Here is a 27,460-nt window from a genome sequence, read left to right on the forward strand (position 1 = left end):
GGCCAGTTCGTTGGATGCTTTCAAGAGAGAGCTGGATAGAGCTCTTAAGGATAGCGGAGTGAGGGGGTATGGGGAGAAGGCAGGAACGGGGTACTGATTGAGAGTGATCAGCCATGATCGCATTGAATGGCGGTGCGTACAGGCTCGAAGGGCTGAATGGCCTACTCATGCACCTATTGTCTATTGTCTATTGAAGTGCTTCAAAGAGCTGGTGGCCAGGGTGAGAGGTTGTCAGAGATGACAACATTGAAGACACTGGGACAGGTTTGGAGGGAGATGGGCCAAGTAGCTGGTTGGTGTGGGCAAGTTGGGCTGATGGGCCTGTTTCCGTGCTGGATGACTCGTAACTGCCCCCCCCCGTTCCCCCCCTTTGGACAGGGTGTCCATCCAAGACAAGATCCTCTTCCCCATCCCAAACTGGAAGCCCAGCCGGAAGCCGCTCAGTGAAATGGATATCGGGCCGTCACTCAAGCACGTCTTTGAGGTTTGTGGACAGACGCGGACAGGCTGGAGTATCTCGGCGGGACGGGCAGCGTCCCCGGAGGGAAGGAATGGGCGATGTTTCGGGTGGAGGGCGTTGACCGTCCAGTTTGCCCGAGTTCCCACGTCACCCTGAGGTGGCGCAGCGGGTAGAGCTGCTGCCTCACAGCGCCAGAGACCCGGGTTCCATCCCGACCACGGGTGCTGCCTGTACGGAGTTTGTACGTTCTCCCCGTGACCTGCGTGGGTTTTCTCCGGGATCTCTCCCACACTCCAAAGACGTACAGGTTTGTAGGTTCATTGGTGTTGATAAAACTGTAAATGGTCCCCATTGTGTGTAGGGTCGTGTAAGTGCGCAGGGATCGCTGGTCGGCACGGACTCGGTGGGCCGAAGGGCCTGTTTCCACACTGTATCTCTAAAGTCTAAAGCCTGTTGTATCCCCGCCCGACACAAGAGACCAACTGAAAACCAGTCGTACAAAACAAAGAGCTGTAGATGCTGGTTTACACCAAAGATAGACACAAGAGTGCTGGAGTAACTCAGTGGGTCAGGCAGCATCTGTGGAGAAAAAGGATGGGTGATGTTTCGGGTTGGGACCCTTCTTCAGTCTGGTGAAGTCCCGATCAGAAGCGTCACATTGACCTTTTCATAAGATTATAAGTTCGCAAGTGATCGGAGTAGAATTAGGCCATTCGGCCCGTCAAGTCCACTCCGCCATTCAATCATGGTTGATCTATCTCTCCCTCCTAACCCCATTTTCCTGCCTTCTCCCCATAACCCCTGACACCCGCACTGATCAAGAATCTATCTATCTCTGCCTTAAATGTATCCACTGACTTGTGGCCTCCTCAGCTGTCTAAGGCAATGAATCCCACAGATTCACCACCCTCTGACTGAAGCAATTCCTCCTCATCTCCTTCCTAAAAGAACGTCCTTTAATTCTGAGGCTGTGCCCTCTGATCCTAGACTCTCCCACTAGTGGAAACATCCTCTCCACATCCACTCTATCCAGGCCTGAAACTATCCCTTCTTCTCTAGAAAGGGAGCTTCACTCTGTGCCTGACCCTGGGCAGTGTGTGATGGGACGGGACGGTTGCCAACTGTCCCGTATTGGCCAGGTCATCCCGTATTTTAGGCTAAATTGGTTCGTCCCGTACGGGATCGCCCTTGTTCCATATTAGGCTGTAGGCACGGACACTGTAGGCCCGGACACTGTAGGCCCGGACACTGTAGGCCCGGACACTGTAGGCCCGGACACTGTAGGCCCGGACACTGTAGGCCCGGACACTGTAGGCACGGACACTGTAGGCCCGGACACTGTAGGCCCGGACACTGTAGGCCCGGACACTGTAGGCCCGGACACTGTAGGCCCGGACACTGTAGGCCCGGACACTGTAGGCCCGGACACTGTAGGCCCGGACACTGTAGGCCCGGACACGGTAGGCCCGGACACTGTAGGCCCGGACACTGTAGGCCCGGACACTGTAGGCCTGGACACTGTAGGCCCGGACCCTGTAGGCCCAGACACTGTAGCCCGGGGGGGGAGACCGCTGCAGTCCCAGACAGTGTAGGCCCGGGCGCCCCTTAACGGAGGTTGCTTAGCAACCCACCTCCCAGCCCGGGCGGCCGCCATTAGTGAAGCGTGAGCACGTGGCCGCTGGCTGGGTGAGGTCACGTGGGGCGCGGGGCGGTGACGTCCCTTAGTTGGGAGTGAGGAAGTTGGCAACCCTTCGGGACAGTGCGGAGGGGGGCTTCTCTGTGGATGACCGTGTCTGTGCTTCAGGGTGAGTCGGCTTCTCTGCTGTTCTAACTCCGCCCCCTCCCTGCAGCTCTCCAACATTGGCCCCAGCTCCATCAGCTCCACTGTCCTCCAGGTCAGCTGCCCCATCATGCTGCAGGACGACGGCCTGCTCTATGTCACCAGCTACGAAAGCACGGGGGCGCTGCTCAACTGCACCGCCAGCTCCCCACTCAACCCTCTGCAGCTCAAGGTAAGTAAGCCTCCTCATCTCTGGACACCCCCCCCTATGTGCGTAGCTGGGGAGAGGGTGGGGCTGAGGATGTCCTGGTTGGGTCGGGTTTGCTCCTGGGCCTGGCCAAGATGGCCGTCCGCGAGTCACGGCGCCAGGCGGCAGAGGGCTCTGCCCAAGCCGGCTGCCTGCCCGCCCCTTTTCCCGGGGTTACGTCCCGGGTGGTGTTAGAGAGGGAACACGCGCTGCCCACGGGCACCCTGGGGGATTTCCGGGGCTGATTACAATCGAGCCGTCCACAGTGTACAGATACATGATAAGGGAATAACGTTTAGTGCGAGGTAAAGTCCGATCAAGGATAGTCTGAGGGTCCCTGATGAGCTGGGTAGTAGTTCAGGACTGCACTGTGGGAGGAGGATGGTTCAGTCGCGGCGTGGGTCAGTGCCCACTCACTGGTTATCTACGCGGTGAGATGAGCTATTTGGCCAGAGTTTCTCCGAACTAATGTTTATTTAAAGCTGCCAGTGCTAAGTGGATGTTGCAAATGTGACTGAGGCAAGCTCAGGGTTGGCAACAGTCCCGTATTAGCCGGGACGTCCCGTATTCTGGGCTAGATTGGTTTGTCCCGTACGGGACCGCCCTTGTCCCGTGTGAGTAGGGTTGCCAACTTCCTCACTCCCAAATAAGGGACAAAGGGTGATGTCACCGCCCCGCGCCCCATGTGACCTCACCCAGCCAGCGGCCACGTGCTCCCGCTCCACCATTAGGCCCGGGGAGCGCTGTAGGCCCGGATGGCGCTGTGGGCCCGGACACTGTATGCCCAGACACTATGCCCGGACACTGTGGGCCCGGACACTGTAGCCCAGGGGCTGCTGTTGTCCTGGACAGTGTAGGCCCAGGCGCCGCCTAACGGAGGTTGCATTGGAACCTGCCTCCCGGCCCAGGCGGCCGCCATTGGTGGAGCGGGAGCATGTGGCCGCTGGCTGGGTGAGGTCACGTGGGGCGCGGGGTGGCGACGTCACCCTTTGTCCCTTATTTGGGAGTGAGGAAGTTGGCAACCCCTAATGAGTGGTCCTCTTGGGTCAGGCTAGTGTGGGCCGAGCCTCCGCCGGGGGTGGGATCACAAAGGACCCCTCCATCCATCCAGGCGTGCCCTGCCCACACTCCCCCTCCCCCACCTTCCCCTCTTCTGTGCTTCAGTTGAGTTTATTGTCACGTGTACCGAGGTACAGTGAAAAGCATTTGTAGCGTGCTATCCAATCAGTGGAAAGACAAAACACGATTACAATCGAGCCGTCCACAGTGTACAGATACATGATAAGGGAATAATGTTTAGTGCAAGGTAAAGCCAGCAAAGTCCGATCAAGGATAGTCCGAGGGTCACCAATGAGGTAGATGGTAGTCCAGCACTGCTCTCTGGTTGTGGTAGGACGGTTCAGTTGCCTGATAACAGCCGGGAAGAAACTGCCCCTGAATCTGGAGGTGTGCGTTTTCACACTTCTGTACCTCTTGCCCGATGGGAGAGGGGAGAAGAGGGAGTGGCCGGGGTGAGACTGGTCCTTGATTATGCTGCTGGCCTTGCCGAGGCAGCGTGAGGTGTGGATGGAGTCAGTGGAAGGGAGGTTGGTTTGTGTGATGATCTGGGCTGCTGGCCTTGCCGAGGCAGCGTGAGGTGTGGATGGAGTCAGTGGAGAAGGGAGGTTGGTTTGTGTGATGGTCTGGGCTGCGTCCACAACTCTGCGATTTCTCGCGGTCGTGGACGGAGCCGGCGCCTCGCGCTCTGGTCTAACGCTCCTCGTGTGCTTCTCTTCCTCGCTGCCCAGCTGCACACTCCCCTGGGAGAGCCGGCGCTGGCGCTGACCGCCGCTACACAGAGGCTGCAGCGCTCCCTGAACCACCGCAATGCTGCATGGGAGGAACTGAAGGAGCCCGACAACCTGGTGAGTGACTGCGAGGTGAAGCTTGGCTTTATGTCCTCCCTCCCTCCCCTCCCCTCCCCTCCTCTCCCTCCACCCCTCCCCCCTCCTCCTCCCCACTCACCCCCCCTCCCCCCCTTTCTCCCCCTCCCTCCCTCCCTCCCTCTCCCCTCCCCTCTCTCCCTCCCTCCCTCCCTCCCACCCCACCTCCCTTCTCCCCCCTCCCCCCTCCTCCTCCCCCTCCCCCTCCCTCCATCACCCTTCCCTCACCCCCCTCCCCTTCTCCCCCTCCCCTTCTCCCCCTCCCCTTCTCCCCCTCCCCTTCTCCCCCTCCCCTTCTACCCCTCCCCTTCTCCCCCTCCCCTTCTCCCCCTCCCATCCCTCCCTCACCCCCCCTCACTCCCCCCCCCCCCTCCCTCCCCACCGCCCGGTCCTCTTTGTTCAATTTAGTTTCGAGATACGGCACAGGAAGAGGCCCTTCGGCCCACCGAGTCCGCGCCGACCATTAACACCATCCTACACACGCTGGGGACAGTTTTAAATCTTACCGAAGCAAATTAACCTACAAACCCGCACGTCTTTGGAGTGTGGGAGGAAACCGGAGCGCCCGGAGAAAACCCACGCAGGTCACGGGGAGAACGTACAAACTCCGTACAGACAGCGCCCGTGGTCAGGATGGAACCGGGGTCTCCGGCGCTGTGAGGCGGCAACTCTACCGCTGCGACACCGTGTTCAGACCTTTGCAACACACAGGCAGCAGCTTGGAAAAGGGAGGTGTTGTTAGCACAGATTCACAGGCCCTTCGGCCCACCGGGTCCGCGCTGACCAGCGATCCCCGCACACTAGCACTGTCCTACACACTGCAGTCCAAAGTCTGCCGACCATCTTGCGTGTTATCCAGCGGGTCAGGCAGCATCTGTGGGGAACATGGATAGGTGACGTTTCACAGAGTGCTGGAGTAACTCAGCGGGTCAGGCAGCATCTGTGGGGAACATGGACAGGTGACGCTCAATCTGAAGAAGTGTCCCGACCCGAAACGTCACCTATCCTTTTTCTCCAGAGTTGCTGCCTGACCCTTGTAGTCCTTTAGAGATACAGCACGGAAACAGGCCCTTCGGCCCACTGCCCCCCTGCCGACCGGTGATCACCCATGATCTTCAGATCTTCTCCCTGAGAATTCAGGGAGAGGCAAAATAAATGAGCTTTTGACTGTTCTATGTTCATATCCCTCTCCCCTGACTCTCGGTCTGAAGAAGGGTCCTCTCCTTCGGCACGGCGGCGCAGCGGTAGATTTGCTGCCTCACAGCGCCGGAGACCCGGGTTCCATCCTGACTACGGGCGCTGTCTGTACGGAGTTTGCACGTTCTCCCCGTGACCTGCGTGGGCTTTCTCCGGGCGCTCCGGTTTCCTCCCACACTCCAAAGACGTGCGGGTTTACAGGTTAATCGGCTTGATGTAAATATACAATTGTCCCCAGTGTGTGTGTGTGTGTGTGTGGGATGGTGTTCGTGCGCGGGGATCGCTGGCAGGCGCGGACTCGATGGGCCGAAGGGCCCGTTTCCGCGCTGCATCTCTAAACGAAGACGCTGCCTGTGCCGCTGAGTTACTCCAGCATTTTGTTTGTTGTGTCCATCTTCGGTGTAAACCAGCGTCTGCAGTTCCGTCGCACGTGTTTTGTTGTCTTCCCCCACGAGGCTTGGTGTCGATGCTGCCTTCAGAGGAGGGATTGTGGAGACCGCAGCAGAGGCGCTGCCTCGGCCGGGAGTGGACCGAGCTGTGGGAATGTTGTTGTTGTGTAAACGGTCTGATTGTTGGCCCAACAGAGATAGTAGCAGGCGCTTGTGGAGCGCGAGAAGCAGGCGGAGGAGGAGAGAGGAGAGAGGAGAGCAGTGATGTGGACCTCTCGGATGCAGAGTGGGGCACTGGGACTGGACGGCCAGTCCCGTACCAAGTAAGCAGCAACTAACCAAAAGCAGCGGCACTTGCAGCAGCAGCAGCAGCAGCGGCAACCAATAGCAGGCAACCACGCAGCAGCAGCAACCAATAGCAGGCGACCACGCAGCAGCAGCAACCAATAGCAGGCAACCATGCAGCAGCAGCAACCCACAGCAGGCAACCATGCAGCAGCAGCGACCAATAGCAGGCAACCATGCAGCAGCCAACCTATCATGGCCGGCGAGCGGCAGGGAGCTCACCCAGCAGCAGCGAGCCAATCAAACCTCTCCATCTCTCGGAACAATGGCGCAAGTCGACCAATAGCAGCGAAGCTCCAAGCAGCCGTCCGGCCAATCGTGGCCAAGCCGCTGCGGGAAGCCAACCAATGGCAGGCGACCAGGCAGCAGCGAGCCAATCAATTCTCTCCCACCAGTTGTGCGAGTCAACCAATAGCAGGGACCCAGTAGCGGCCAGCCAATCGTGGCCGGCGAGCCGCAGGACGCTGACCAATAGCAGGCAACCCAGCAGGAAACCAACCAATGGCAGGCGACCAGTTGAAGCAAGCCAGCCAATGGCAGACATCCAGGCAACAAGAGCAAGCCAATGGCAGACAAGGAAGCAGCAAGAGCAAGCCAATGGGGTCGGGTAGTTGAAGGCTGATGGCCGGGTTCATTGTGGTCTTGCTGAGCTGTGGCGAGATGGAGAAACCTACTGTAAATGCCGGCCCCCCTGCCCCTCCGCTGCCCCCTGCTGCTGCTGCTAGCGCCCCGGCCCCGCTGCCCGTGGAGCGCTCAACGCGCCCCTGCCCACCCCGGCGCCAACCCGAGCTCCGCCGCGGTGGCAGTGCAGCGGGCAGTGAGCGGGGCAAGGGGCAGGAGGGGGGCGCCGGCATTTACAGTATGTTTCTCCTGCAAGACCCTCGCCAGTGAAGACCCGCGATCCGTCGTCAAGGTTGAGAATCAGATGCATTGTGGGAGGATTGCCGGAGCTGCCGTCTCATGGCCGTGGCCAGGAGTGAACCTTGCCTTCACTGTTCCTTGCACAGCGCTCCCGACACGCGACTGAGTCGGGCAACCCTTCCACTGCCTCTCCTCGCACATTTAGCTTTGTACTCGTCTGGAGAAGGAGGCCCTTCGGCCCACCGAGTCTGCGCCGACCAGCGATCCCTGCACACCAGCACTACCCTCCACGCACGAGGGACGACTTACAATCTTCACCGAAGCCGATTAACCTACAAACCCGCACGCCTGTGGAGTGCGGGAGGAAACCGGAGCACCCGGAGAAAACCCCACGCAGGTCACGGGGAGAACGTGCAAACTCCGTGCAGGCAGCGCCCGTAGTCGGGATGGAACAACTCGTCGTGAGGCAGCAACTCTACCGCTGCGCCACCGTGCAGCCTGGATCCACACTACCTGGCTGGATCATCATCCCACACCTTTTCTCTTTGCTCCAAGGCAAGCAGCATTTGCCATGGGCTGGCCCAGTCAACACAACGTCTTGAAGTGCAGCCTCTTTCTGAAGTTCAAGACTTCTGTTTCTATCTCTTGGACATCATCTACAAAACGTTGAGGCATTATGTTTTAGTTTGTTTTCGAGATACAGCGTGGAAAGAGGCCCTTCGGCCCACCGGGTCCGTTCCGACCAGCGATCCCCGCACACTAGCTCGGACGGACACACACACACACACACACACACACACACACACACACACACACACACACACACACACACACACACACACACACACACACACACACACACACACACACACACACACACACACACACACACACACACACACACACACACACACACACACACACACACACACACACACACACACACACACACACACACACACACACACACACACACACACACACACACACACACACACACACACACACACACACACACACACACACACACACACACACACACACACACACACACACACACACACACACACACACACACACACACACACACACACACACACACACACACACACACACACACACACACACACACACACACACACACACACACACACACACACACACACACACACACACACACACACACACACACACACACACACACACACACACACACACACACACACACACACACACACACACACACACACACACACACACACACACACACACACACACACACACACACACACACACACACACACACACACACACACACACACACACACACACACACACACACACACACACACACACACACACACACACACACACACACACACACACACACACACACACACACACACACACACACACACACACACACACACACACACACACACACACACACACACACACACACACACACACACACACACACACACACACACACACACACACACACACACACACACACACACACACACACACACACACACACACACACACACACACACACACACACACACACACACACACACACACACACACACACACACACACACACACACACACACACACACACACACACACACACACACACACACACACACACACACACACACACACACACACACACACACACACACACACACACACACACACACACACACACACACACACACACACACACACACACACACACACACACACACGTCTCTGGCGCTGTAAGGCAGCAACTTTAGCACTGCGCCCTGTCGTTTAAAAGTCATACTTGTATCTGCATCTACAAGTTCTTCAGCCAGCTCATCCCAGTTATGGATCACCCTCGTGACACACGGCGGACCAGGGACAATTTAACCTTTTTTTTCTTACCGAAGCCAATTACCCTACAAACCCGCGCGTCTTTGGAGATTGGGAGGAAACCGGAGCGCCCGGAGAAAACCCACGCGGTGAAAACCCACAGCGTGGAAACTTGCCCTTCGGCCCACCGATTCCATGCCGACCAACAATTATCCGTACACCAGTTCTAACTAACTAACACACACACACACACACACACACACACACACACACACACACACACACACACAAAACCCGTGCGTCTTTTTTTAGATTTAGAGATACAGCGCAGAAACAGGCCCTTCGGCCCACCGAGTCCGTGCCGCCCAGCGATCCCCGCACACTAACACTATCTTACACCCACTAGGGACAATTTTTACATTTACCCAGTCAATTAACCTACATACCTGTACGTCTTTGGAGAGTGGGAGGAAACTGGAGGACCCGGAGAAAACCCGCGCAGGTCACGGGGAGAACGTGCAAACTCCGTGCAGACAGCACCCGTAGTCAGGATGGAACCCGGGTCTCTGGTGCTGTGAGGCAGCAACTCTACCGCTGCGCCACCGTGCCAACCTCTATTTGGTGTACTGGACTTCAGGGTGTACATCGGCCCCCAGCCGCTACACCCCCCACCCCCCCCATCGCTAGCCCACCTCCCACGCTGTAAACGGTTGTGTGCGCCCACACCGCGCTCTCCCGTGCCCTGTATTGGCACGTGCCAATTGTGTTGGCAACCTGGGGCAGTCCGTGTGGGCCAAGGTACCACCTCAGCGACGTGTGCCAACCCCTCCCCATCCCCCTGTGGAACGGGGGCAGGGGGTACCCTGTCGAGGGTACATGTACCCTGGTGGTACCCGTGACGTACCCTGGCATGGGGCATCCATTGGGCTTCAAGCACCCACTGATGGTGCATGCTTGCACTCGATGGGAATGGAAACAGGAGGGGTGGGTGGCAAGCTGGGTGGTGGCACGAGCTGGCATGGGATGGGGCGGGCGGTTTGGATGCGACGCGGAGGGTAAGTATTTGGCGGGTGTGCCCGTGCCTGGTGCCGTGCGCCTGCGGGAAGCGGCGCGGCTGTGGTGGGCAAGTGCGCGCAGCGCGTTGGGCGCTAACGTGTGGCACAACCGGCTGGCAATCAGCATGTGGTACCTTCCTGTCTCGACAGAACTGCCAGCAGGTGGAGTGTCTGAACCTGGTGTGCATGGTGGGCCTGGTGCCACAGGGGGGCAATCTCGTACTGATGGTCCGCTCTCGTGTGTGGGCACGCACCTTCCTTCAGGTACCCCGCCCGCCTGCCTGCCTGCCCCCACTGCTGTGCCCGTCTGTGTTCCTGTGTTGTGCACGTTCCCATTACCTTGCATGTCATGCGTGCTCCTGTGTCAGTGCATGGTCCTGCGGCCATGCGTGTTCCTGTCAGTCCGTGTTCCCATTCCTGTGTGTATTCCTGTGGCCATGCGTGTTCCTGTCAGTCCGTGTTCCCATTCCTGTGTGTATTCCTGTGGCCATCCGTGTTCCTGTCAGACCGTGTTCCCATTCTTGTGTGTATTCCTGTGTCATGTGTGTTCCTGAGTCATGCATCTTCCTGCAGCAATGCGTGATCTTGTTCCCGTGTGCATTCCCGTGCGCGTGTCTGTTCCCGTGCACATACGTGTCCCCGTGTGCGTGCGCATTCCCGTGTGTGTTCCCGTGCACATACGTGTCCCCGTGTGCGTGCGCATACCCGTGTGTGTTCCTTTGCGCGTGCATGTTTCCGTGTGCGTTCTCGTGTTCTTTTCCATGCCAACACGTGTCCCCGTGTCAGTAGTGCGCGTACTCCCATGCCTGCGCAAGTCCCCATGTCATGCATGGTCCTTTGTCATGCGTGTTGCTGTAGCAGTGCGTGATCCTGTGTCCTGTTTCCCCGCGTGTTCCTGTGCCGGTGCGTGTTCCGGCACCCATGCGTGCATGCATGCATGCGCGGGACCTGCGCGTTCACCTGGAGTGCAGTCCACCTGGAGTTGCATGCTTTGCCGTTGTGTTTTGCAGTGGGAGAACCGTCCGTACACGCTGCACTGTAATGCATCGTTCCAGGTGCACTCCATGCCCTATCGCATCCTACCTGCTGACTATCCCAGAGGCACCATCCAGGTAAGATGCCACCCGGCCCTCCCCCCCCCCACAACCATCTCCCACCCTCCTGTGCCAGCCTGCCCAACCTCTCCCCATAGCTCAGGCCTTCCAGTCCTGGCACATCCTCGGAAAACCTCTCTGAACCTTGACGACATCCTGCCCATGACAGTAGGAAAATAACTGCAGATGCTGGTAGAAATCGAAGGAATCACAGAGTGCCGGAGTAACTCAGCGGGTCAGGCAGCATCTGTGGAGAACATGGATCGGTGACGTTTCACAGAGTGCTGGAGTAACTCAGCGGGTCAGGCAGCATCTGTGGAGAACATGGATAGGTGACGTTTCACAGAGTGCTGGAGTAACTCAGCGGGTCAGGCAGCATCTGTGGGGAACATGGATAGGTGACGTTTCACAGAGTGCTGGAGTAACTCAGCGGGTCAGGCAGCATCTCTAGAGAGAAGGAATGGGTGACGTTTCGGGACAAGACCCTTCTTCAGACGAAGTCATACCACGTCACACAGAGTGGAAGCAGGCCCCTCGGCCCAACTTGCCCGTGCCGAACAACATGCCCCATCTACGCCACCTGCCCACGTTTGGCCCGCATCCCTCCAAACCTGTCACGTGTGGGGAGATTTCGGGGGAAGGGGAGGGCGAGTGTGGGTGTGATGTGAGGGGGAGGGGGAGGGGGAGGGGGAGGGGGGGGGGTCGCCAACTGTCCCGTATTTTTGATATAAAAGTTTTATTCCAAAGAAAAACATACAAACATACTAAGCAAAATGTGATCAAACAAAAGCCGCCTGTATCGGCAGTTTACAAATGAAACAATTATCACATTAAAATCCCGCCATCTCTGTCAACAATACATTCAACCCCCGCCGCGGCGACCAGCGTTCCCGGACCAGCCTCCAGAGACCCCGTGGACACCGCGTGTTCCCTCTCCAGGGACACGCGGGCACGGACGCAAGCCCGGAACAGGGGTAGGCAGCCGACTTCTACATCCCGTATCTTGGGCTGAATTGGTTTGTCCCGCACGGGACCGCCCCTGTCCTGTATTAGTAGGGTTGCCAACTTCCTCACTCCCAAATAAGGGACAAAGGGTGACGTCACCGCCCTGTATTTGGTGGCGAGGAAGTTGGCACCCCCCGGGTGTGGGTAACGTTGGGCCAAGGGTGCGATGGTTGGCGTGACGGTGTGTGGTGTCTATGTCTCGCCAGGTGTCTACCTCCGTGGTGTGGGCCAAGTCAGAGAGCTCGTCTGGCGCCCCTCTTTGGATCATCATCCTGGCTGTGCTGATTGGCCTGCTCCTGCTTGCTCTCCTCATCTTCATCCTGTACAAAGTAAGTCTTGTTCATCATCGTCTATATACTAAAACTCTCGTTTGTTTGTTTGTTTGTTCCTGAACTACAGCCAAAACGGTACACGATAGCGCGACAATTTTCGGCCCACCTTGCTCACCGTCGTCCCTTTGGTGCTAATGGAAGAAGTTTCATTGAAATCGGCGTTATATTTTAAAAGTTATTCACATTTTAAAGTTTAAATCTATCTCCTAGGGAGGGAGGGGGGTGGATAAGGGAAGAGGGGGAGAGGAGAGGGTGCTGCACCAATGCAGGAGAGGTTTGGGCCCAACGGGTCACATTTAAAGGCACAGCACTGAAACCTGCCTGCTTGGCCCAGACCCCTCACGGAGTGACACAGCGTGGAAACAGGCCCAATCTACATGCCCCATCTACACTAGTCCCACCTGCCCGCGTTTGGCCCACGTCCCTCCAAACCTGTCCTTTCCATGTCCCTGGCTAACTTGTTTATTAAACGGTGATAAAATCCCTGCCTCGACTACCTCCTCCGGCAGCTCGTTCCTTCAACCCACCGCCCTTTGTGTAAGAATGTTGCCCCTCGGGTTCCTATTCATTTCTCTAAACCTTTCCTGTCCATGTGCTTGGACAGTTATCTTTTAAACTTACAATAGACAATAGGTGCAGGAGGAGGCCATTCGGCCCTTCGAGCCTGTACGCACCGCCATTCACCGCGATCATGGCTGATCATTCTCAATCAGTACCCCGTTCCTGCCTTCTCCCCGTACCCCCTGACTCCGCTATCCTTAAGAGCTCTACCCAGCTCTCTCTTGAATGCATTCAGAGAATTGGCCTCCACTTCCTTCTGAGGCAGAGAATTCCACAGATTCACAACTCTCTGACTGAAAAGGTTTTCCTCATCTCAGTTCTAAATGGCCTACCCCTTATTCTTAAACTGTGGCCCCTTGTTCTGGACTCCCCCAACATTGGGAACATGTTTCCTGCCTCTAACGTGTCCAACCCCTTAATAATCTTATACGTTTCGATAAGATCTCCTCTCATCCTTCTAAATTCAAGTGTATACAAGCCCAGTCTTTCAACATATGATAGTCCCGCCATTCCGGGAATTAACCTAGTACACCTACGCTGCACGCCCTCAATAGCAAGAATATCCTTCCTCAAATTTGGAGACCAAAACTGCACACAGTACTCCAGGTGCGGTCTCACTAGGGCCCTGTACAACTGCAGAAGGACCTCTTTGCATCTTATAAGCAACTTACAGTTAGTTACAGTTAAACTTACAGTTACAGTTAGTTTAAATTAGAGATAAAGCGCGGAAACAGGCCCTTCGGCCCATCGGGTCCGCGCCGACCAGCGATCCCCGCACACTAACACTATCCTACACACACCAGGAACAATTTACATTTTACCGAATCCAATTAACCTGCCAACCTGTCTTGTCTTTGGAGTGTGGGAGGAAACCGGAGCGCCCGGAGAAAACTCACGGGGAGAACGTGCAAACTCCGTACAGACAGCACCCGTAGTCTACCCGCTACGCCACCGTGACCGCCCTCAAGTTGTTATCACCCCAGCCTCAACTACCTCCTCCGGCAGCTCGTTCCACACACCCACCACCACTTGGCCTCAGGACCGTCACTGCTCAGTCACGGTGGCGCAGCGGTAGAGTTGCTGCCTCACAGCGCCAGAGACCCGGGTTCCATCCTGACTACGGGTGCCGTCTGTACGGAGTTTGCACGTTCTCCCCCTGACCTGCGTGGGTTTTCTCCGAGATTTCCAGTTTCCTCCCACGCTCCAAAGACTTGCGGGTTTGCAAGTTAATTGGCTTGGTGTGAGGGTAAATTGTCCTTAGTGTGTGTAAGCTGTACAACTTAACATACCCAGTTGTAAAGTGTAATCTTTCCTCGTGTGCGGGACTGTCATATGAGGAAAGATTGGAAAGACGTGGAGTTTAGAAGGATGAGAGGGGATCTTATAGAGATGTAAAAAATTATAAAAGGACTGGACAAGCTAGATGCAGGAAAAATATCCCCAATGTTTGGAGGAGTCCAGAACCAGGGGCCACACACAGTCTAAGAATAAAGCTGAGGTGAGGAAAAACTTTTTCAGTCAGAGAGTTGTGAATCTGTGGAATTCTCTGCCTCAGAAGGCAGTGGAGGCCAATTCTCTGAATGCATTCAAGAGAGAGCTAGATAGAGCTCTTAAGGATAGCGGAATCAGGGGGTATGGGGAGAAGGCAGGAACGGGGTAGTGATTGAGAATGATCAGCCATGATCACATTGAATGGCGGTGCGTACAGGCTCGAAGGGCCGAATGGCCTCCTCCTGCACCTATTTTGCATGTTTCTAACTCTGTGATTCTCTTCGATAACTGTGAATGAACACTCCCCTCATCTGCCGTGTGTGTGTGTGTGTGTGTGTGTGTGTGTGTGTGTGTGTGTGTGTGTGTGTGTGTGCGCGTGTGTGTGTGCGTGCGTCTGTGTGTGTGTGTGCGCGTCTGTGCGCGTTTGTGTGTGTGTGTGTGTGCGTTTGTGTGCGTGTTCGTGTGTGTGTGTGTGTGTGTGCGTGTTCGTGTGTGTGTGCGTGTGTGTGTGCGTTTGTGTGCGTGTTCGTGTGTGTGTGTGTGCGTGTTCGTGCGCGTGTGCGTGTGTGTGTGCGCGCGTCTGTGCGCGTCTGCGTGTGCGTTTGCGTGTTTGTGTGTGCGCGTGTGTTTGTGCCTGCGTGTGTGCGTGCATGTCTGCGTGTTTGTGTGTGCGCGTGTGTTTGTGCCTGCGTGTGTGCGTGCTTGTCTGCGTGTTTGTGTGTGCGCGTGTGTTTGTGCCTGCGTGTGTGTGCGTTTGCGTGTTTGTGTGTGCGCGTGTGTTTGTGCCTGCGTGTGTGCGTGCATGTCTGCGTGTTTGTGTGTGCGCGTGTGTTTGTGCCTGCGTGTGTGCGTGCGTGTCTGTGCGTGTTTGTGTGTGCGCGTGTGTTTTGTGTCTGCGTGTGTGCGTGCGTGTCTGTGTGCGTGTCCGTGCGTCTGTGTGTGCGTTTGTGTGTGTGTGTGCACGTGTGTGTCTCTCTCTCTCTCTCTTCCAGCTCGACTTCTTCAAGCGGTCCAAGCTGCCTTACGGGACGGCCATGGAGAAGGCCCAGCTGAAACCACAGGCTGCCTCAGAGGCTTAGCGCCGGGGCCGGCGCTGGCGGGACACTAGACGCGGGTAGAGGTGCCAGGCTGGCACCCGCTGCACTGCTCCATCTCAGCACCAGGGGGCGCGGCGGCCGGCGGGCGCTGGCTCCGTGCAGCAGTGGAGCGCGCCAGGATCCAGGGGGGCCGCCGCGGCCGCCCAGTCTCCGCAAACAAAAAACGTTATTTAAGGAATTTTATTCGGAAGCACTGATTGTGACTATTTTAATGTTGTGTTTTTCACCGTTGGTTCAAGGTCCCTCTGTGCCAACAGGGAGATGCGATGGGCCTGGATGTACATTTTTCAAACTGTTCTCGAGAGTGCAATATATTTTATATTTTCCAGTGATCTTCAGAAAAAAACAGCGTTGGCTGGGGTTAATCCTTGGGGGGGGGGGGGGGTGGTGCGGGGGAGGGGGGGGTAAGAGGGTCAAGGATCCTGATTGTAAGGCGGGGGGGCAGGGATGGGACGGTGCAAGGAGGCTGGAGTGGTCACCGTGCCAGCTTTGCCCACTACCCTCACCCCTGGCCAATAAACCATGGTGCTAATCTCTGTGTACATGCACAAACAACCCCTCCCCCACTCCCCCCACCCCACTCCCCCACCCCCTGCTCCTCTCCCCGTCAGGCCCCGCTCTCTTGCCCACTTACGCCGCCCCGCCCCGCCACCCCAACAGCGGGCGTGAGACCCGCTGCCTCGCGGCGCCACAGACCCCGCGATCCATCCTGACCACCACCACCGGGCGCTCCCCGTGCTCGCGCGTCCGTCTGTGCGGAGTCCGCACGTTCTCCTCCGCGTGCTCCGGTCCCCCCGTCCCCCACAAAGACGTGGCCCTCTGTGAAACTGCCCCCCTCGTGTGTGTGTGCGGGCAGCGGGTGACAGGGTGGCAAGGGAGAGAACAGGTGATCGCCCGGGGCTCAGGCTCAGTGGGCCGAAGGGCCAGTTTCCGCGCTGTAACTGAACGAAACTCCCCGAAACCTGGGAAGAGCTTTGGAGAGGAGGGGGAGGGGGGGGGGGGAGCTGGGGTGGGGAGGGGGTGGGGGGAGCTGGGGTGGGGAGGGGGGGGGGGGGGAGCTGGGGTGGGCCGGGGGGAGGTAATGGCTCGTCACTACTTTATTTGAAAAGGTGCCGTGAATTGAATTTCCCGATGCTAGGGGCAGGGAGAGAGAGACGGGGGTGGGAGAGGGAGAGGGGGGGGTGGGAGAGAGAGACGGGGGTGGGAGAGGGAGAGGGGGGGTGGGAGAGGAGAGAGAGGGGGTGGGAGAGGGAGAGGGGGGGTGGGAGAGGAGAGAGAGGGGGTGGGAGAGGGGGGTGGGAGAGGGTAGAGAGGGGTTGGGAGAGGGGGGTGGGAGAGGGTAGAGGCGGGATGGGAGAGGAGGGGGAGGGGAGAGGGGGGTAGGAGAGGGGCAAGGGGGGGAGAGGGGGTGGGGGAGAGTGGAGCTGGCAGACGGGAGAGGGGGGTAGGAGTGGGGAAAGGGGGGTTGGGAGAGGGCGAGGGGGGGTGGGAGACAGGAGGGGGGGTAGGAGATGGGAAACGGGGGAGGGGAGAGGGGGGGGGGGGGTGGGGTGGGAGGGTCACCTGCCGGGACGTAGTCTGAGCAAGCCCAGACAGGGGGAGGGGGGGGGGGGTTGGTCAGGTGTGAAGACACCTTTGGAGGCAGTTCTGAGGGGATGTTAAGGGGGCGTGGGGCCCACACACACAGTCCGCCCACTGACCCGAGAGCTGTAATCCCACCCCACCAGCGACCAACCTGCCCGGACCTCCTCTCCTCCCCTCCCTCCCCTCCCCCTCCCCTCCCCTCCCCTCCCCTCCCCTCCCCTCCCCCCGTGCTACACACTAAAAGCCTCAACCACACTCTCTCTGCGTTCTACCACGGGTGTGCTCTGATTTGTGCCTTTTGTATCCGGTTTTTGCTAATGTTGTACATGAATGAAAGTTCAATGATAATATACCTTTCTTAAAACAAGGCCACTGTTGTCTTCTCTCTGAACTCGTCTCCTTCCACACTTCTTTAAAGAGAGTCCAAAAAGTTGGATTTAGCTCTCCGGGGCTAACGGAATCAAGGGATGTGGGGAGAAGGCAGGAACGGGGTACTGATTGTGGACGATCAGCCGTGATCACATTGAATGGCGGTGCAGTGCTGGCTCGAAGGGCCGAATGGCCGACATCCTGCACCTATGTTTAATCATCGCACATACCAGCAACAGAACGATAAAATTCTTACTTGGTTGCAGCATTTCGTTCTCATTGTCTGTAACTCGTTTTCACCTAGCCCACAGCGAGCTTTATCATCGTTAATTTTTTTTTGCATATCTTTCCTTCATTTGTTCTATATCCCTCTACATCACCGTCGATGTCTCTCGTCTCCCTCTCCCCTCACTCTCAGTCTGAAGAAGGGTCTCGACCCGAAACGTCACCTATCCATGTTCCCCAGAGATGCTGCCTGACCCACTGAGTTACTCCAGCACTCTGTGAAACGTCACCTATGCATGTTCCCCACAGATGCTGCCTGACCCGCTGAGTTACTCCAGCACTCTGTGAAACGTCACTTATCCATGTTCTAGACAATAGACAATAGGTGCAGGAGGAGGCCTTTTGGCCCTTCGAGCCAGCACCGCCATTCAATGTGATCATGGCTGATCATTCTCAATCAGTACCCCGTTCCTGCCTTCTCCCCATACCCCCTGACTCCGCTATCCTTAAGAGCTCTATCTAGCTCTCTCTTGAATGCATTCAGAGAATTGACCTCCACTGCAGCACTGAAACGTCACCTATCCATGTTCTCCACAGATGCTGCCTGACCCGCTGAGTTACTCCAGCACTCTGTGAAACGTCACCTATCCGTGTTCTCCACAGATGCTGCCTGACCCACTGAGTTACTCCAGCACTCTGTGAAACGTCACCTATCCATGTTCTCCACAGATGCTGCCTGACCCGCTGAGTTACTCCAGATTTTTGTGTCTGTCAATGTTCATACCGCTGGGGCGTGAGCTGCCCAAGCGAAATATGAGGTGCTGTTCCTCCAATTTGCGCTGGGCCTCACTGGAGGAGGCCCAGGACAGAAAGGGCAGTGTGGGGATGGGAGGGGGAAATACCTTTGCTTTTCACGCTAGCCTGATCTGACCTGAACAGCGTTCTGCATGGATTGTGGAGCTCAATGAATCTCAGTCTTCGATGGAGAACTGTTTAATAATCCCACCTACACAGTAACTCGGTGATGGTGCCAATATGAGGCAGAAACTCAGAGGCACATTGTTCCTGTAAGTTCACCACAGAAACCAAGCTCCCTTGAAGAATTCAAACTACACCCAGTGAGACGGAGAGCCAGAGGATAAAAAAACCCACCAGGCCGCACACATTCACAGATCAAAGATTGACACAAAACGCTGGAATAACTCAGCGGGTCAGGCAGCATCTCTGGAGAGAAGGAATGGGTGACGTTTCGGGTCGAGACCCTTCTTCAGACTTCGGGACCCTCGGTCTGAAGAAGGGTCTCGATCCGAAACTCCACCCGTTCCTTCTCTCCAGAGATGCTGCCTGTCCCGCTGAGTTACTCCAGCACTCTGTGAAACGTCACCTATCCATGTTCCCCACAGATGCTGCCTGACCCGCTGAGTTACTCCAGCACTCTGTGAAACGTCACCTATCCATGTTCCCCACAGATGCTGCCTGACCCGCTGAGTTACTCCAGCACTCTGTGAAACGTCACCTATCCATGTTCTCCACAGATGCTGCCTGACCCGCTGAGTTACTCCAGCACTCTGTGATACCTTCGATCTATACCAGCGTCTGCAGTTTATCTACACGATTCACAGATCGAGTCTGCTGCCGCAGTAAACAAACAGGAAGCTGGCTAATTCAGTGCAAGTCCCCATCCTGTCTCTTGCCTGTCAGCCCGGATCAAACGAGAGGAACGAGAAACTCCTCTAACTTCCCAACATCACATTCCAGAAATGATTGCTCGTGGCAGTTCCCAATTACGGGCGTTCCCTCTGGGGATAGATAATGATGAGGGCTCGCAAACCAAGATGATTCAAAGGCTCAAGGAAAGGTTAAATGGTTTTGCAACAGAAAGTCGTTCAAAATATACGGAGAGATGCATGTAAAATCACTGGGCAAATAGATACAGGGCTGTGGGGCGGTGGGATTAGTGGGGGATACAGGGCTGTGGGATTAGTGTGGGATACAGGGCTGTGGGATTAGTGTGGGATACAGGGCTGTGGGATTAGTGTGGGATACAGGGCGGTGGGGCGGTGGGATTAGTGGGGGGTACAGGGCTGTGGGGCTGTGGGATTAGTGTGGGATACAGGGCTGTGGGATTAGTGTGGGATACAGGGCTGTGGGATTAGTGTGGGATACAGGGCTGTGGGATTAGTGTGGGATACAGGGCGGTGGGATTAGTGTGGGATACAGGGATACAGGGCTGTGGGATTAGTGTGGGATACAGGGCTGTGGGGCGGTGGGATTAGTGGGATACAGGGCGGTGGGATTAGTGTGGGATACAGGGCTGTGGGATTAGTGGGATACAGGGCTGTGGGATTAGTGGGATACAGGGCGGTGGGATTAGTGTGGGATACAGGGCTGTGGGATTAGTGTGGGATACAGGGCTGTGGGATTAGTATGGGATACAGGGCTGTGGGATTAGTGTGGGATACAGGGCTGTGGGATTAGTGTGGGATACAGGGATACAGGGCTGTGGGATTAGTGTGGGATACAGGGCGGTGGGATTAGTGTGGGATACAGGGCTGTGGGATTAGTGTGGGATACAGGGATACAGGGCTGTGGGATTAGTGTGGGGATGGATACAGGGCTGTGGGATTAGTGTGGGGATGGATACAGGGCTGTGGGATTAGTGTGGGATACAGGGCTGTGGGATTAGTGTGGGATACAGGGCTGTGGGATTAGTGTGGGATACAGGGCTGTGGGATACAGGGATACAGGGCTGTGGGATTAGTGTGGGGATGGATACAGGGCTGTGGGATTAGTGTGGGATACAGGGCTGTGGGATACAGGGATACAGGGCGGTGGGATTAGTGTGGGATACAGGGCTGTGGGATACAGGGATACAGGGCGGTGGGATTAGTGTGGGATACAGGGCTGTGGGATACAGGGATACAGGGCGGTGGGATTAGTGTGGGATACAGGGCTGTGGGATTAGTGTGGGATACAGGGCTGTGGGATTAGTGTGGGGATGGATACAGGGCTGTGGGATTAGTGTGGGATACAGGGCGGTGGGATTAGTGTGGGATACAGGGCTGTGGGATACAGGGATACAGGGCGGTGGGATTAGTGTGGGATACAAGCATACGAGGGCTGTGGGGAGAGGGGGGCGGTGGGCTAATTTTCATCTGTGCACTAGTTCGACCCTGCACACCAGGGACAATTTAACGAAGCCAATTAACCTACAAACCTGCACATCTTTGGGATGTGGAAGAAAACCGTAGCACCTGGAGAAACCCACGCAGGCCACGGGGAGAACGTACAAACTCCGTACGGCCAGCACCCGAGGTCAGGATGGAACCCGGGTCTCTGGGGCCGTGAGGCAGCAACTCTACCGCTGCGCCACCATGCCTCCTCTTGAGATGCGGGTGTGATGCTGAAGGGGACACGTTTGCTGGGGAGGACTCCTGCGGTCTCCGTCCAACAGGTTGCATGGAACGTTCTCTGCTCACGTCGGCGCGGAGCGGAGGGCCCCTGGTTCCAACCCCACCAACGAGCCCAGCATCTCCCGGGACACCGTTCACTGGCGGGCAACGCCGTGAGTCCTGACCTCCGCACCGAAGGGGAAAGACTGAGAGGGTGGGGCTGAGGATGTCCTGGTTGGGTCGGGTTTGCTCCTGGGCCTGGCCAAGATGGCCGTCCGCGAGTCACGGCGCCAGGCGGAATAGGGCCCTGCCCCTTTTCCCGGGGTTACATCCGTCCGCCCCCAGGTGGCGTTAGAGAGGGAACACGCGCTGCCCACGGGCACCCTGGGGGATATCCGGGACCGCTGGGGGATTGGATGCATCCTGGATGGGGATTTGTAAGAGTCGTATAATAGTTTCATGTGGTAGAGTTGTTGGTGTCGTATTCTGGTGGTGCGTTCTGTTTGGTTTGATTGCATTGTAAATATTGTTTTTAAATAACTGAATGCAATTTTTGATTGATATATATAAAAAACAAAGGGGGAAAGACTGTGATGGAGCTTTGACTGGAACAGGCAACTGGAAGGCAGTGACAAGCTGGAGGTTTGGATGAGAAATGTTGAAAGACTGGAGCGACTCGGCTTGTATACACTGGAATTTAGAAGGATGAGAGGGGATCTTATCGAAACGTAAAAGATTATTAAGGGGTTGGACACGTTAGAGGCAGGAAACATGTTCCCAAAGTTGGGGGGAGTCCAGAACCAGGGGCCACAGTTTAAGAATAAGGGGTAGGCCATTTAGAACGGAGATGAGGAAAAACTTTTTCAGTCAGAGAATTGTGAATCTGTGGAATTCTCTGCCTCAGAAGGCAGTGGAGGCCAATTCTCTGAATGCATTCAAGAGAGAGCTGGATAGAGCTCTTAAGGATAGCGGAGTCAGGGGGTATGGGGAGAAGGCAGGAACGGGGTACTGATTGAGAATGATCAGCCATGATCACATTGAATGGCGGTGCTGGCTCGAGGGGCCGAATGGCCTCCTCCTGCACCTATTGTCTATTGTCTATTATCTATTGTCTGTAAATGCCCTCTACGTAAACGCACGCACACAGTGGGCTCGGTCGGACTTGAACCAACAAGACTGTGATGAACTCATCGTGAGTCTGATTCACTTTCCAGCTGCACAGCCCCTTGCAAAGCTGCACAGGTTCTGGTGACTGGGTGCTTGGGCCTCTCATTTCCCACCCCTTTCACACGACGCACATTGCTGGCATGCAGCCTCACGTGATGACCGTGTTACCAATCCAGTCAGAATTCGTTTAAGAAGTATAAGAAAATAACTGCAGATGCTGGTACAAATCGATTTATTCACAAAATGCTGGAGTAACTCAGCAGGTCAGGCAGCATCTCGGGAGAGAAGGAATGGGTGACGTTTCGGGTCGAGACCCTTCTTCAGACCGATGTCAGGGGGGCGGGACAAAGGAAGGATATAGGTGGAGACAGGAAGATAGAGGGAGATCTGGGAAGGGGAGGGGAAGAGAGGGACAGAGGGACTATCTAAAGTTGGAGAAGTCAATGTTCATACCGCTGGGCTGCAAGCTGCCCAGGCGAAATATGAGGTGCTGTTCCTCCAATTTGCGGTGGGCCTCACTATGGCACTGGAGGAGGCCCATGACAGAAAGGTCAGACTGGGAGTGGGAGGGGGAGTTGAAGTGCTGAGCCACCGGGAGATCAGATTGGTTAACGCGGACCGAGCGCAGGTGTTGAGCGAAGCGATCGCCGAGCCTGCGTTTGGTTTCGCCGATGTAAAGAAGTTGACATCTGGAGCAGCGGATGCAATAGATGAGGTTGGAGGAGGTGCAGGTGAACCTCTGTCTCACCTGGAAAGACTGTTTGGGTCCTTGGATGGAGTTGAAGGGGGAGGTAAAGGGACAGGTGTTGCATCTCGTGCGGTTGCAGGGGAAAGTGCCCGGGGTTGGGGTGGTTTGGGTAGGAAGGGACGAGTGGACCAGGGAGTTACGGAGGGAAAGGTCTCAATAGACAATAGACAATAGGTGCAGGAGAAGGCCTTTCAGCCCTTCGAGCCAGCACCGCCATTCAATGCGATCATGGCTGATCACTCTCAATCAGTACCCCGTTCCTGCCTTCTCCCCATACCCCCTCACTCCGCTATCCTTAAGAGCTCTATCCAGCTCTCTCTTGAAAGCATCCAACGAACTGGCCTCCACTGCCTTCTGAGGCAGAGAATTCCACACCTTCACCACTCTCTGACTGAAAAAGTTCTTCCTCATCTCCGTTCTAAATGGCCTACCCCTTATTCTTAAACTGTGGCCCCTTGTTCTGGACTCCCCCCAACATTGGGAACATGTTTCCTGCCTCTAATGTGTCCAATCCCCTAATTATCTTATATGTTTCAATAAGATCCCCCCTCATCCTTCTTAAATTCCAGTGTATACAAGCCCAATCGCTCCAGCCTTTCAACATACGACAGTCCCGCCATTCCGGGAATTAACCTAGTGAACCTACGCTGCACGCCCTCCATAGCAAGAATATCCTTCCTCAAATTTGGAGACCAAAACTGCACACAGTACTCCAGGTGCGGTCTCACCAGGGCCCGGTACAACTGTAGAAGGACCTCTTTGCTCCTATACTCAACTCCTCTTGTTATGAAGGCCAACATTCCATTGGCTTTCTTCACTGCCTGCTGTACCTGCATGCTTCCTTTCAGTGACTGATGCACTAGGACACCCAGATCTCGTTGAACTCCCCCTCCTCCTAACTTGACACCATTCAGATAATAATCTGCCTTTCTATTCTTACTTCCAAAGTGAATAACCTCACACTTATCTACATTAAACTGCATCTGCCATGTATCCGCCCACTCACACAACCTGTCCAAGTAACCCTGCAGCCTTATTGCATCTTCCTCACAATTCACACTAACCCCCCAGCTTAGTATCATCTGCAAATTTGGGGAGGGGATGGGAAGATGTGGCCAGTGGTGGGGTCCCGTTGTAGGTGACGGAAATGTTGGCGGCTGATATGTTGGATCTGCTGGCTGGTGGGGTGGAAGGTGAGAACGAGGGGGATCCTGTCCTTGTTGCGAGTGGGGGGAGGGGGAGCAAGAGCGGAGCTGCGGGATGTAGAAGAGACTCTAGTGAGAGCCTCATCTATAATGGAGGAGGGGAAGCCCCGTTTTCTGAAGAATGAGGACATCTCTGATGCCCTAGTGTGAAACACCTCATCCCGGGCGCAGATGCGGCGTAGACGGAGGAATTGGGAGTAGGGGAGAGACTTTTTGCAGGAGACCGGGTGGGAAGAAGTGTAGTCCAGATAGCTGTGCGAGTCAGTGGGTTTATAGTAAATGTCCGTCACTAGTCTGTCTCCTGTGATGGAGATGGTGAGGTCCAGAAACGGGAGGGAGATGTCAGAGATAGTCCAGGTATATTTAAGGGCAGGATGGAAATTGGAGGTGAAGTGTATGAAGTCAGTGAGTTCTGCATGGGTGCAAGAGGTAGCACCAATGCAGTCGTCGATGTAGCGGAGGTAGAGTTCGGGGATGGGGTCAGTGTACGTCTGGAACAGGGATTGTTCGACGTACCTGACAAAGAGGCAGGCGTAGCTAGGGCCCATGCGAGTGCCCATAGCTACGCCTCTGGTTTGGAGGAAGTGGGAGGAGTCAAAGGAGAAGTTGTTGAGGGTAAGAACCAGCTCTGCTAGGCGGAGGAGAGTGTTGGTCGATGGGGATTGGCTGGTTCTACGGTCGAGGAAGAAACGGAGGGCTTCGAGACCATCCTTGTGGGGGATGGAGGTGTAGAGTGACTGGACATGGCCCACGGAGCCACTCCGTGCAGGCAGCGCCCGTGGTCAGGATGGAACCCGGGTCTCCAGCGCCGTGAGGCGGCAACTCTACCGCTGCGCCACACTGGAACTTGGTTAAACACTAGGGTGGAGGGAGGGGGGTGTTAGTAATAGTTACGTCACCTATCCATGTTCCCCACAGATGCTGCCTGACCCGCTGAGTTACTCCAGCACTCTGTGAAACGTCACCTATCCATGTTCCATGCTGTGGTAATGAAGGCAAGCATCTTGCTTCGCCACGTCATCTGTCTGTGCTGCCACCTTCAGGATTACTTGGACATGTACACCCAGAACATGAAGAGCTAGATAGAGCTCTTAATGACAGCGGAGTCAGGGGGTACGGGGAGAGGGCAGGAACGGGGTACTGATTGAGAATGATCAGCCATGATCACATTGAATAGCGGTGCGTACAGGCTCGAAGGGCCGAATGCCCTCCTCCTGCACCTATTGTCTATCGTCTATAGATCCCTTTGATCTGCGTAGGAAGGAACTGCAGATGCTGGTTTAAACCGAAGGTAGACACAAAATGCTGGAGTAACTGTGTCACCCGTTCCTTCTCTCCAGAGATGCTGCCTGTCCCGCTGAGTTACTCCAGAGTTTTGCGTCTGTATTCCTTTGATCTTTAGTGTCCACACCATTCACAGCTTCTGCCAAAATGCATCACCTCACATTTTGAGGATTAAATTTCATCTGCAAGGTGTGTCAGACGTTGGTGAGGCCACGTTTGGAGCACTGCGTTCAGTTTTGGTCACTCTGTTCCAGGAAAGATGTCGTCAAGCTGGAAAGGGCGCAGAGAAGATTTACGAGGATGTTGCCAGGACTCGAGGGGCCTGAGCTACAGGGAGAGGTTGGGGCAGGCTGGGACTCTATTCCCTTGGAGCGCAGGAGGATGAGGGGTGATCTTATAGAGGCGTATAAAATCACGAGAGGAATAGATCGGGTAGACGCACAGAGTCTCTTGCCCAGAGTAGGGGAATCGAGGACCAGAGGACATGGGTGTAAGATGAGGGGGGGAAATGTTTTAATGGGAATCCGAGGGGCAACGTTTTTACACAGAGGGTGGTGGGTGTATGGAAGGAGCTGCCAGAGGAGGTAGTTGAGGCTGGGACCATCGCAGTATTTAACAGACATTTAGACAGGGACATGGATAGGACGGGTTTAGAGGGATATGGGCCAAACGCAGGCAGGTGGGGCTAGTGTAGATGGGGCATGCTGGCCGGCGTGGGTTAGTTTAGTTTAGTTTGATTTCGGTTTTCTTTTGGACTTAGTAGTCACTTGGGGAGGCAGCGGGTCGAGCTGCTGCCTCACAGCGCCAGTGGCCCGGGTTCCATGTGTCTGTCTGTGTGGAGTTTGCAACCTTCTCTCTGCGACCGTGTGTTGGTTTCCTCCGGGCGCTCCGGTCTCACAAGCCCGTCAGTTCCCGGAGCAGAATTAGGCCATTCGGCCCATCAGGTCTATTCCGCCATTCGATCGTGGCTGATCTATCTTTCCCTCCAAACCCCGTTCTCCTGCCTTCCTCCCACATCCCACAAAGACGTGCGGGTTTTCAGGCTAATCTCCCCTCTGTCAATTGCCCCCTGGTGTGCAGGGAGTGGATGAGAAAGTGGGATTAACATAGAACCCCCCCCTCCATTGACGAACTGTACACTGCAAGGGCCAGGAAGCGAGCGGGCAAGATCACCTCTGACCCCTCTCACCCTGGCCACAAACTCTTCGAAGCACTTCCCTCTGGAAGACGACTCCGGACTGTCAAAGCAGCCACAGCCAGACATAAAAACAGCTTTTGTTCCACGAGTAGTAGCTCTACTCATTAACCAAAGCCTGTCGTCTTTTTTTTGTTGCTCTGGTTTATTTTCACCCACATGTTTAGACCGCAATGTTGTTTCGATGTGTTTACGCGTTATTCTTAATTGTTAACTGTGTGTTTGTGTTGTCGTTTGTAAGTGGATCACCGAGGCACATTCCTTGCATGTGCACATACTTGGCCAATGAACTTATTCATTCATTCATTCATTCATTCAACTAGTGTGAGTGGGTGATCGATGGTTTTGGCATGGGCTCGGTGGGCCGAAGGCCTTGTCTATCTCTGAGCTGTAGGGGCACAGGGATTGGTCCAGACCATCGAACCCTCTGATTGGTAGAAGAGGTGAGGTGGTGCGCTGCCCCCGTTCGGGACTCTGCTTCCCCCGGTCGCCTTGCCACTGCCGCCTCCGGCTCCGTCAGTTCCCCCTCCTCCCGCGGTGCCGGTTTCCCCGCCCCCACCCCCCGGCAGGGCCCCCCTCTCCTCTCCGCACCCGCTCCGGTCGGGTGGTCCGG

The 27,460-nt window shown here is 55.8% G+C and overlaps 1 protein-coding gene across 1 annotated transcript; it reads left to right on the forward strand.

The window, feature by feature from the left end:
- The first annotated feature begins 316 nt into the window (after positions 1–316).
- Positions 317–16,062, forward strand: LOC144611979 (integrin alpha-5-like). The gene is made up of 7 exons (XM_078431354.1): positions 317–484; positions 2,311–2,472; positions 4,275–4,391; positions 10,249–10,362; positions 11,109–11,210; positions 12,404–12,526; positions 15,574–16,062. Exons 1-7 carry the CDS (start codon positions 449–451, stop codon positions 15,658–15,660), a joined length of 741 nt encoding a protein of 246 aa, XP_078287480.1. The 5' UTR covers positions 317–448; the 3' UTR covers positions 15,661–16,062.
- The last annotated feature ends 11,398 nt before the right edge of the window (positions 16,063–27,460 follow it).

Source organism: Rhinoraja longicauda, chromosome 42 (genome assembly GCF_053455715.1).
Source record: "Rhinoraja longicauda isolate Sanriku21f chromosome 42, sRhiLon1.1, whole genome shotgun sequence".
Classification (NCBI taxonomy): Eukaryota; Metazoa; Chordata; class Chondrichthyes; order Rajiformes; family Arhynchobatidae; genus Rhinoraja; species Rhinoraja longicauda.

Coding starts and splice junctions, on each gene's coding strand:
- LOC144611979 (XM_078431354.1), top strand. CDS start 449: ATGGATATCGGGCCGTCACTCAAGCACGTCTTTGAG. Junction 4,392..10,248: donor TGAAGGAGCCCGACAACCTG/GTGAGTGACTGC, acceptor CTGTCTCGACAG/AACTGCCAGCAGGTGGAGTG. Junction 12,527..15,573: donor TCATCTTCATCCTGTACAAA/GTAAGTCTTGTT, acceptor TCTCTCTTCCAG/CTCGACTTCTTCAAGCGGTC.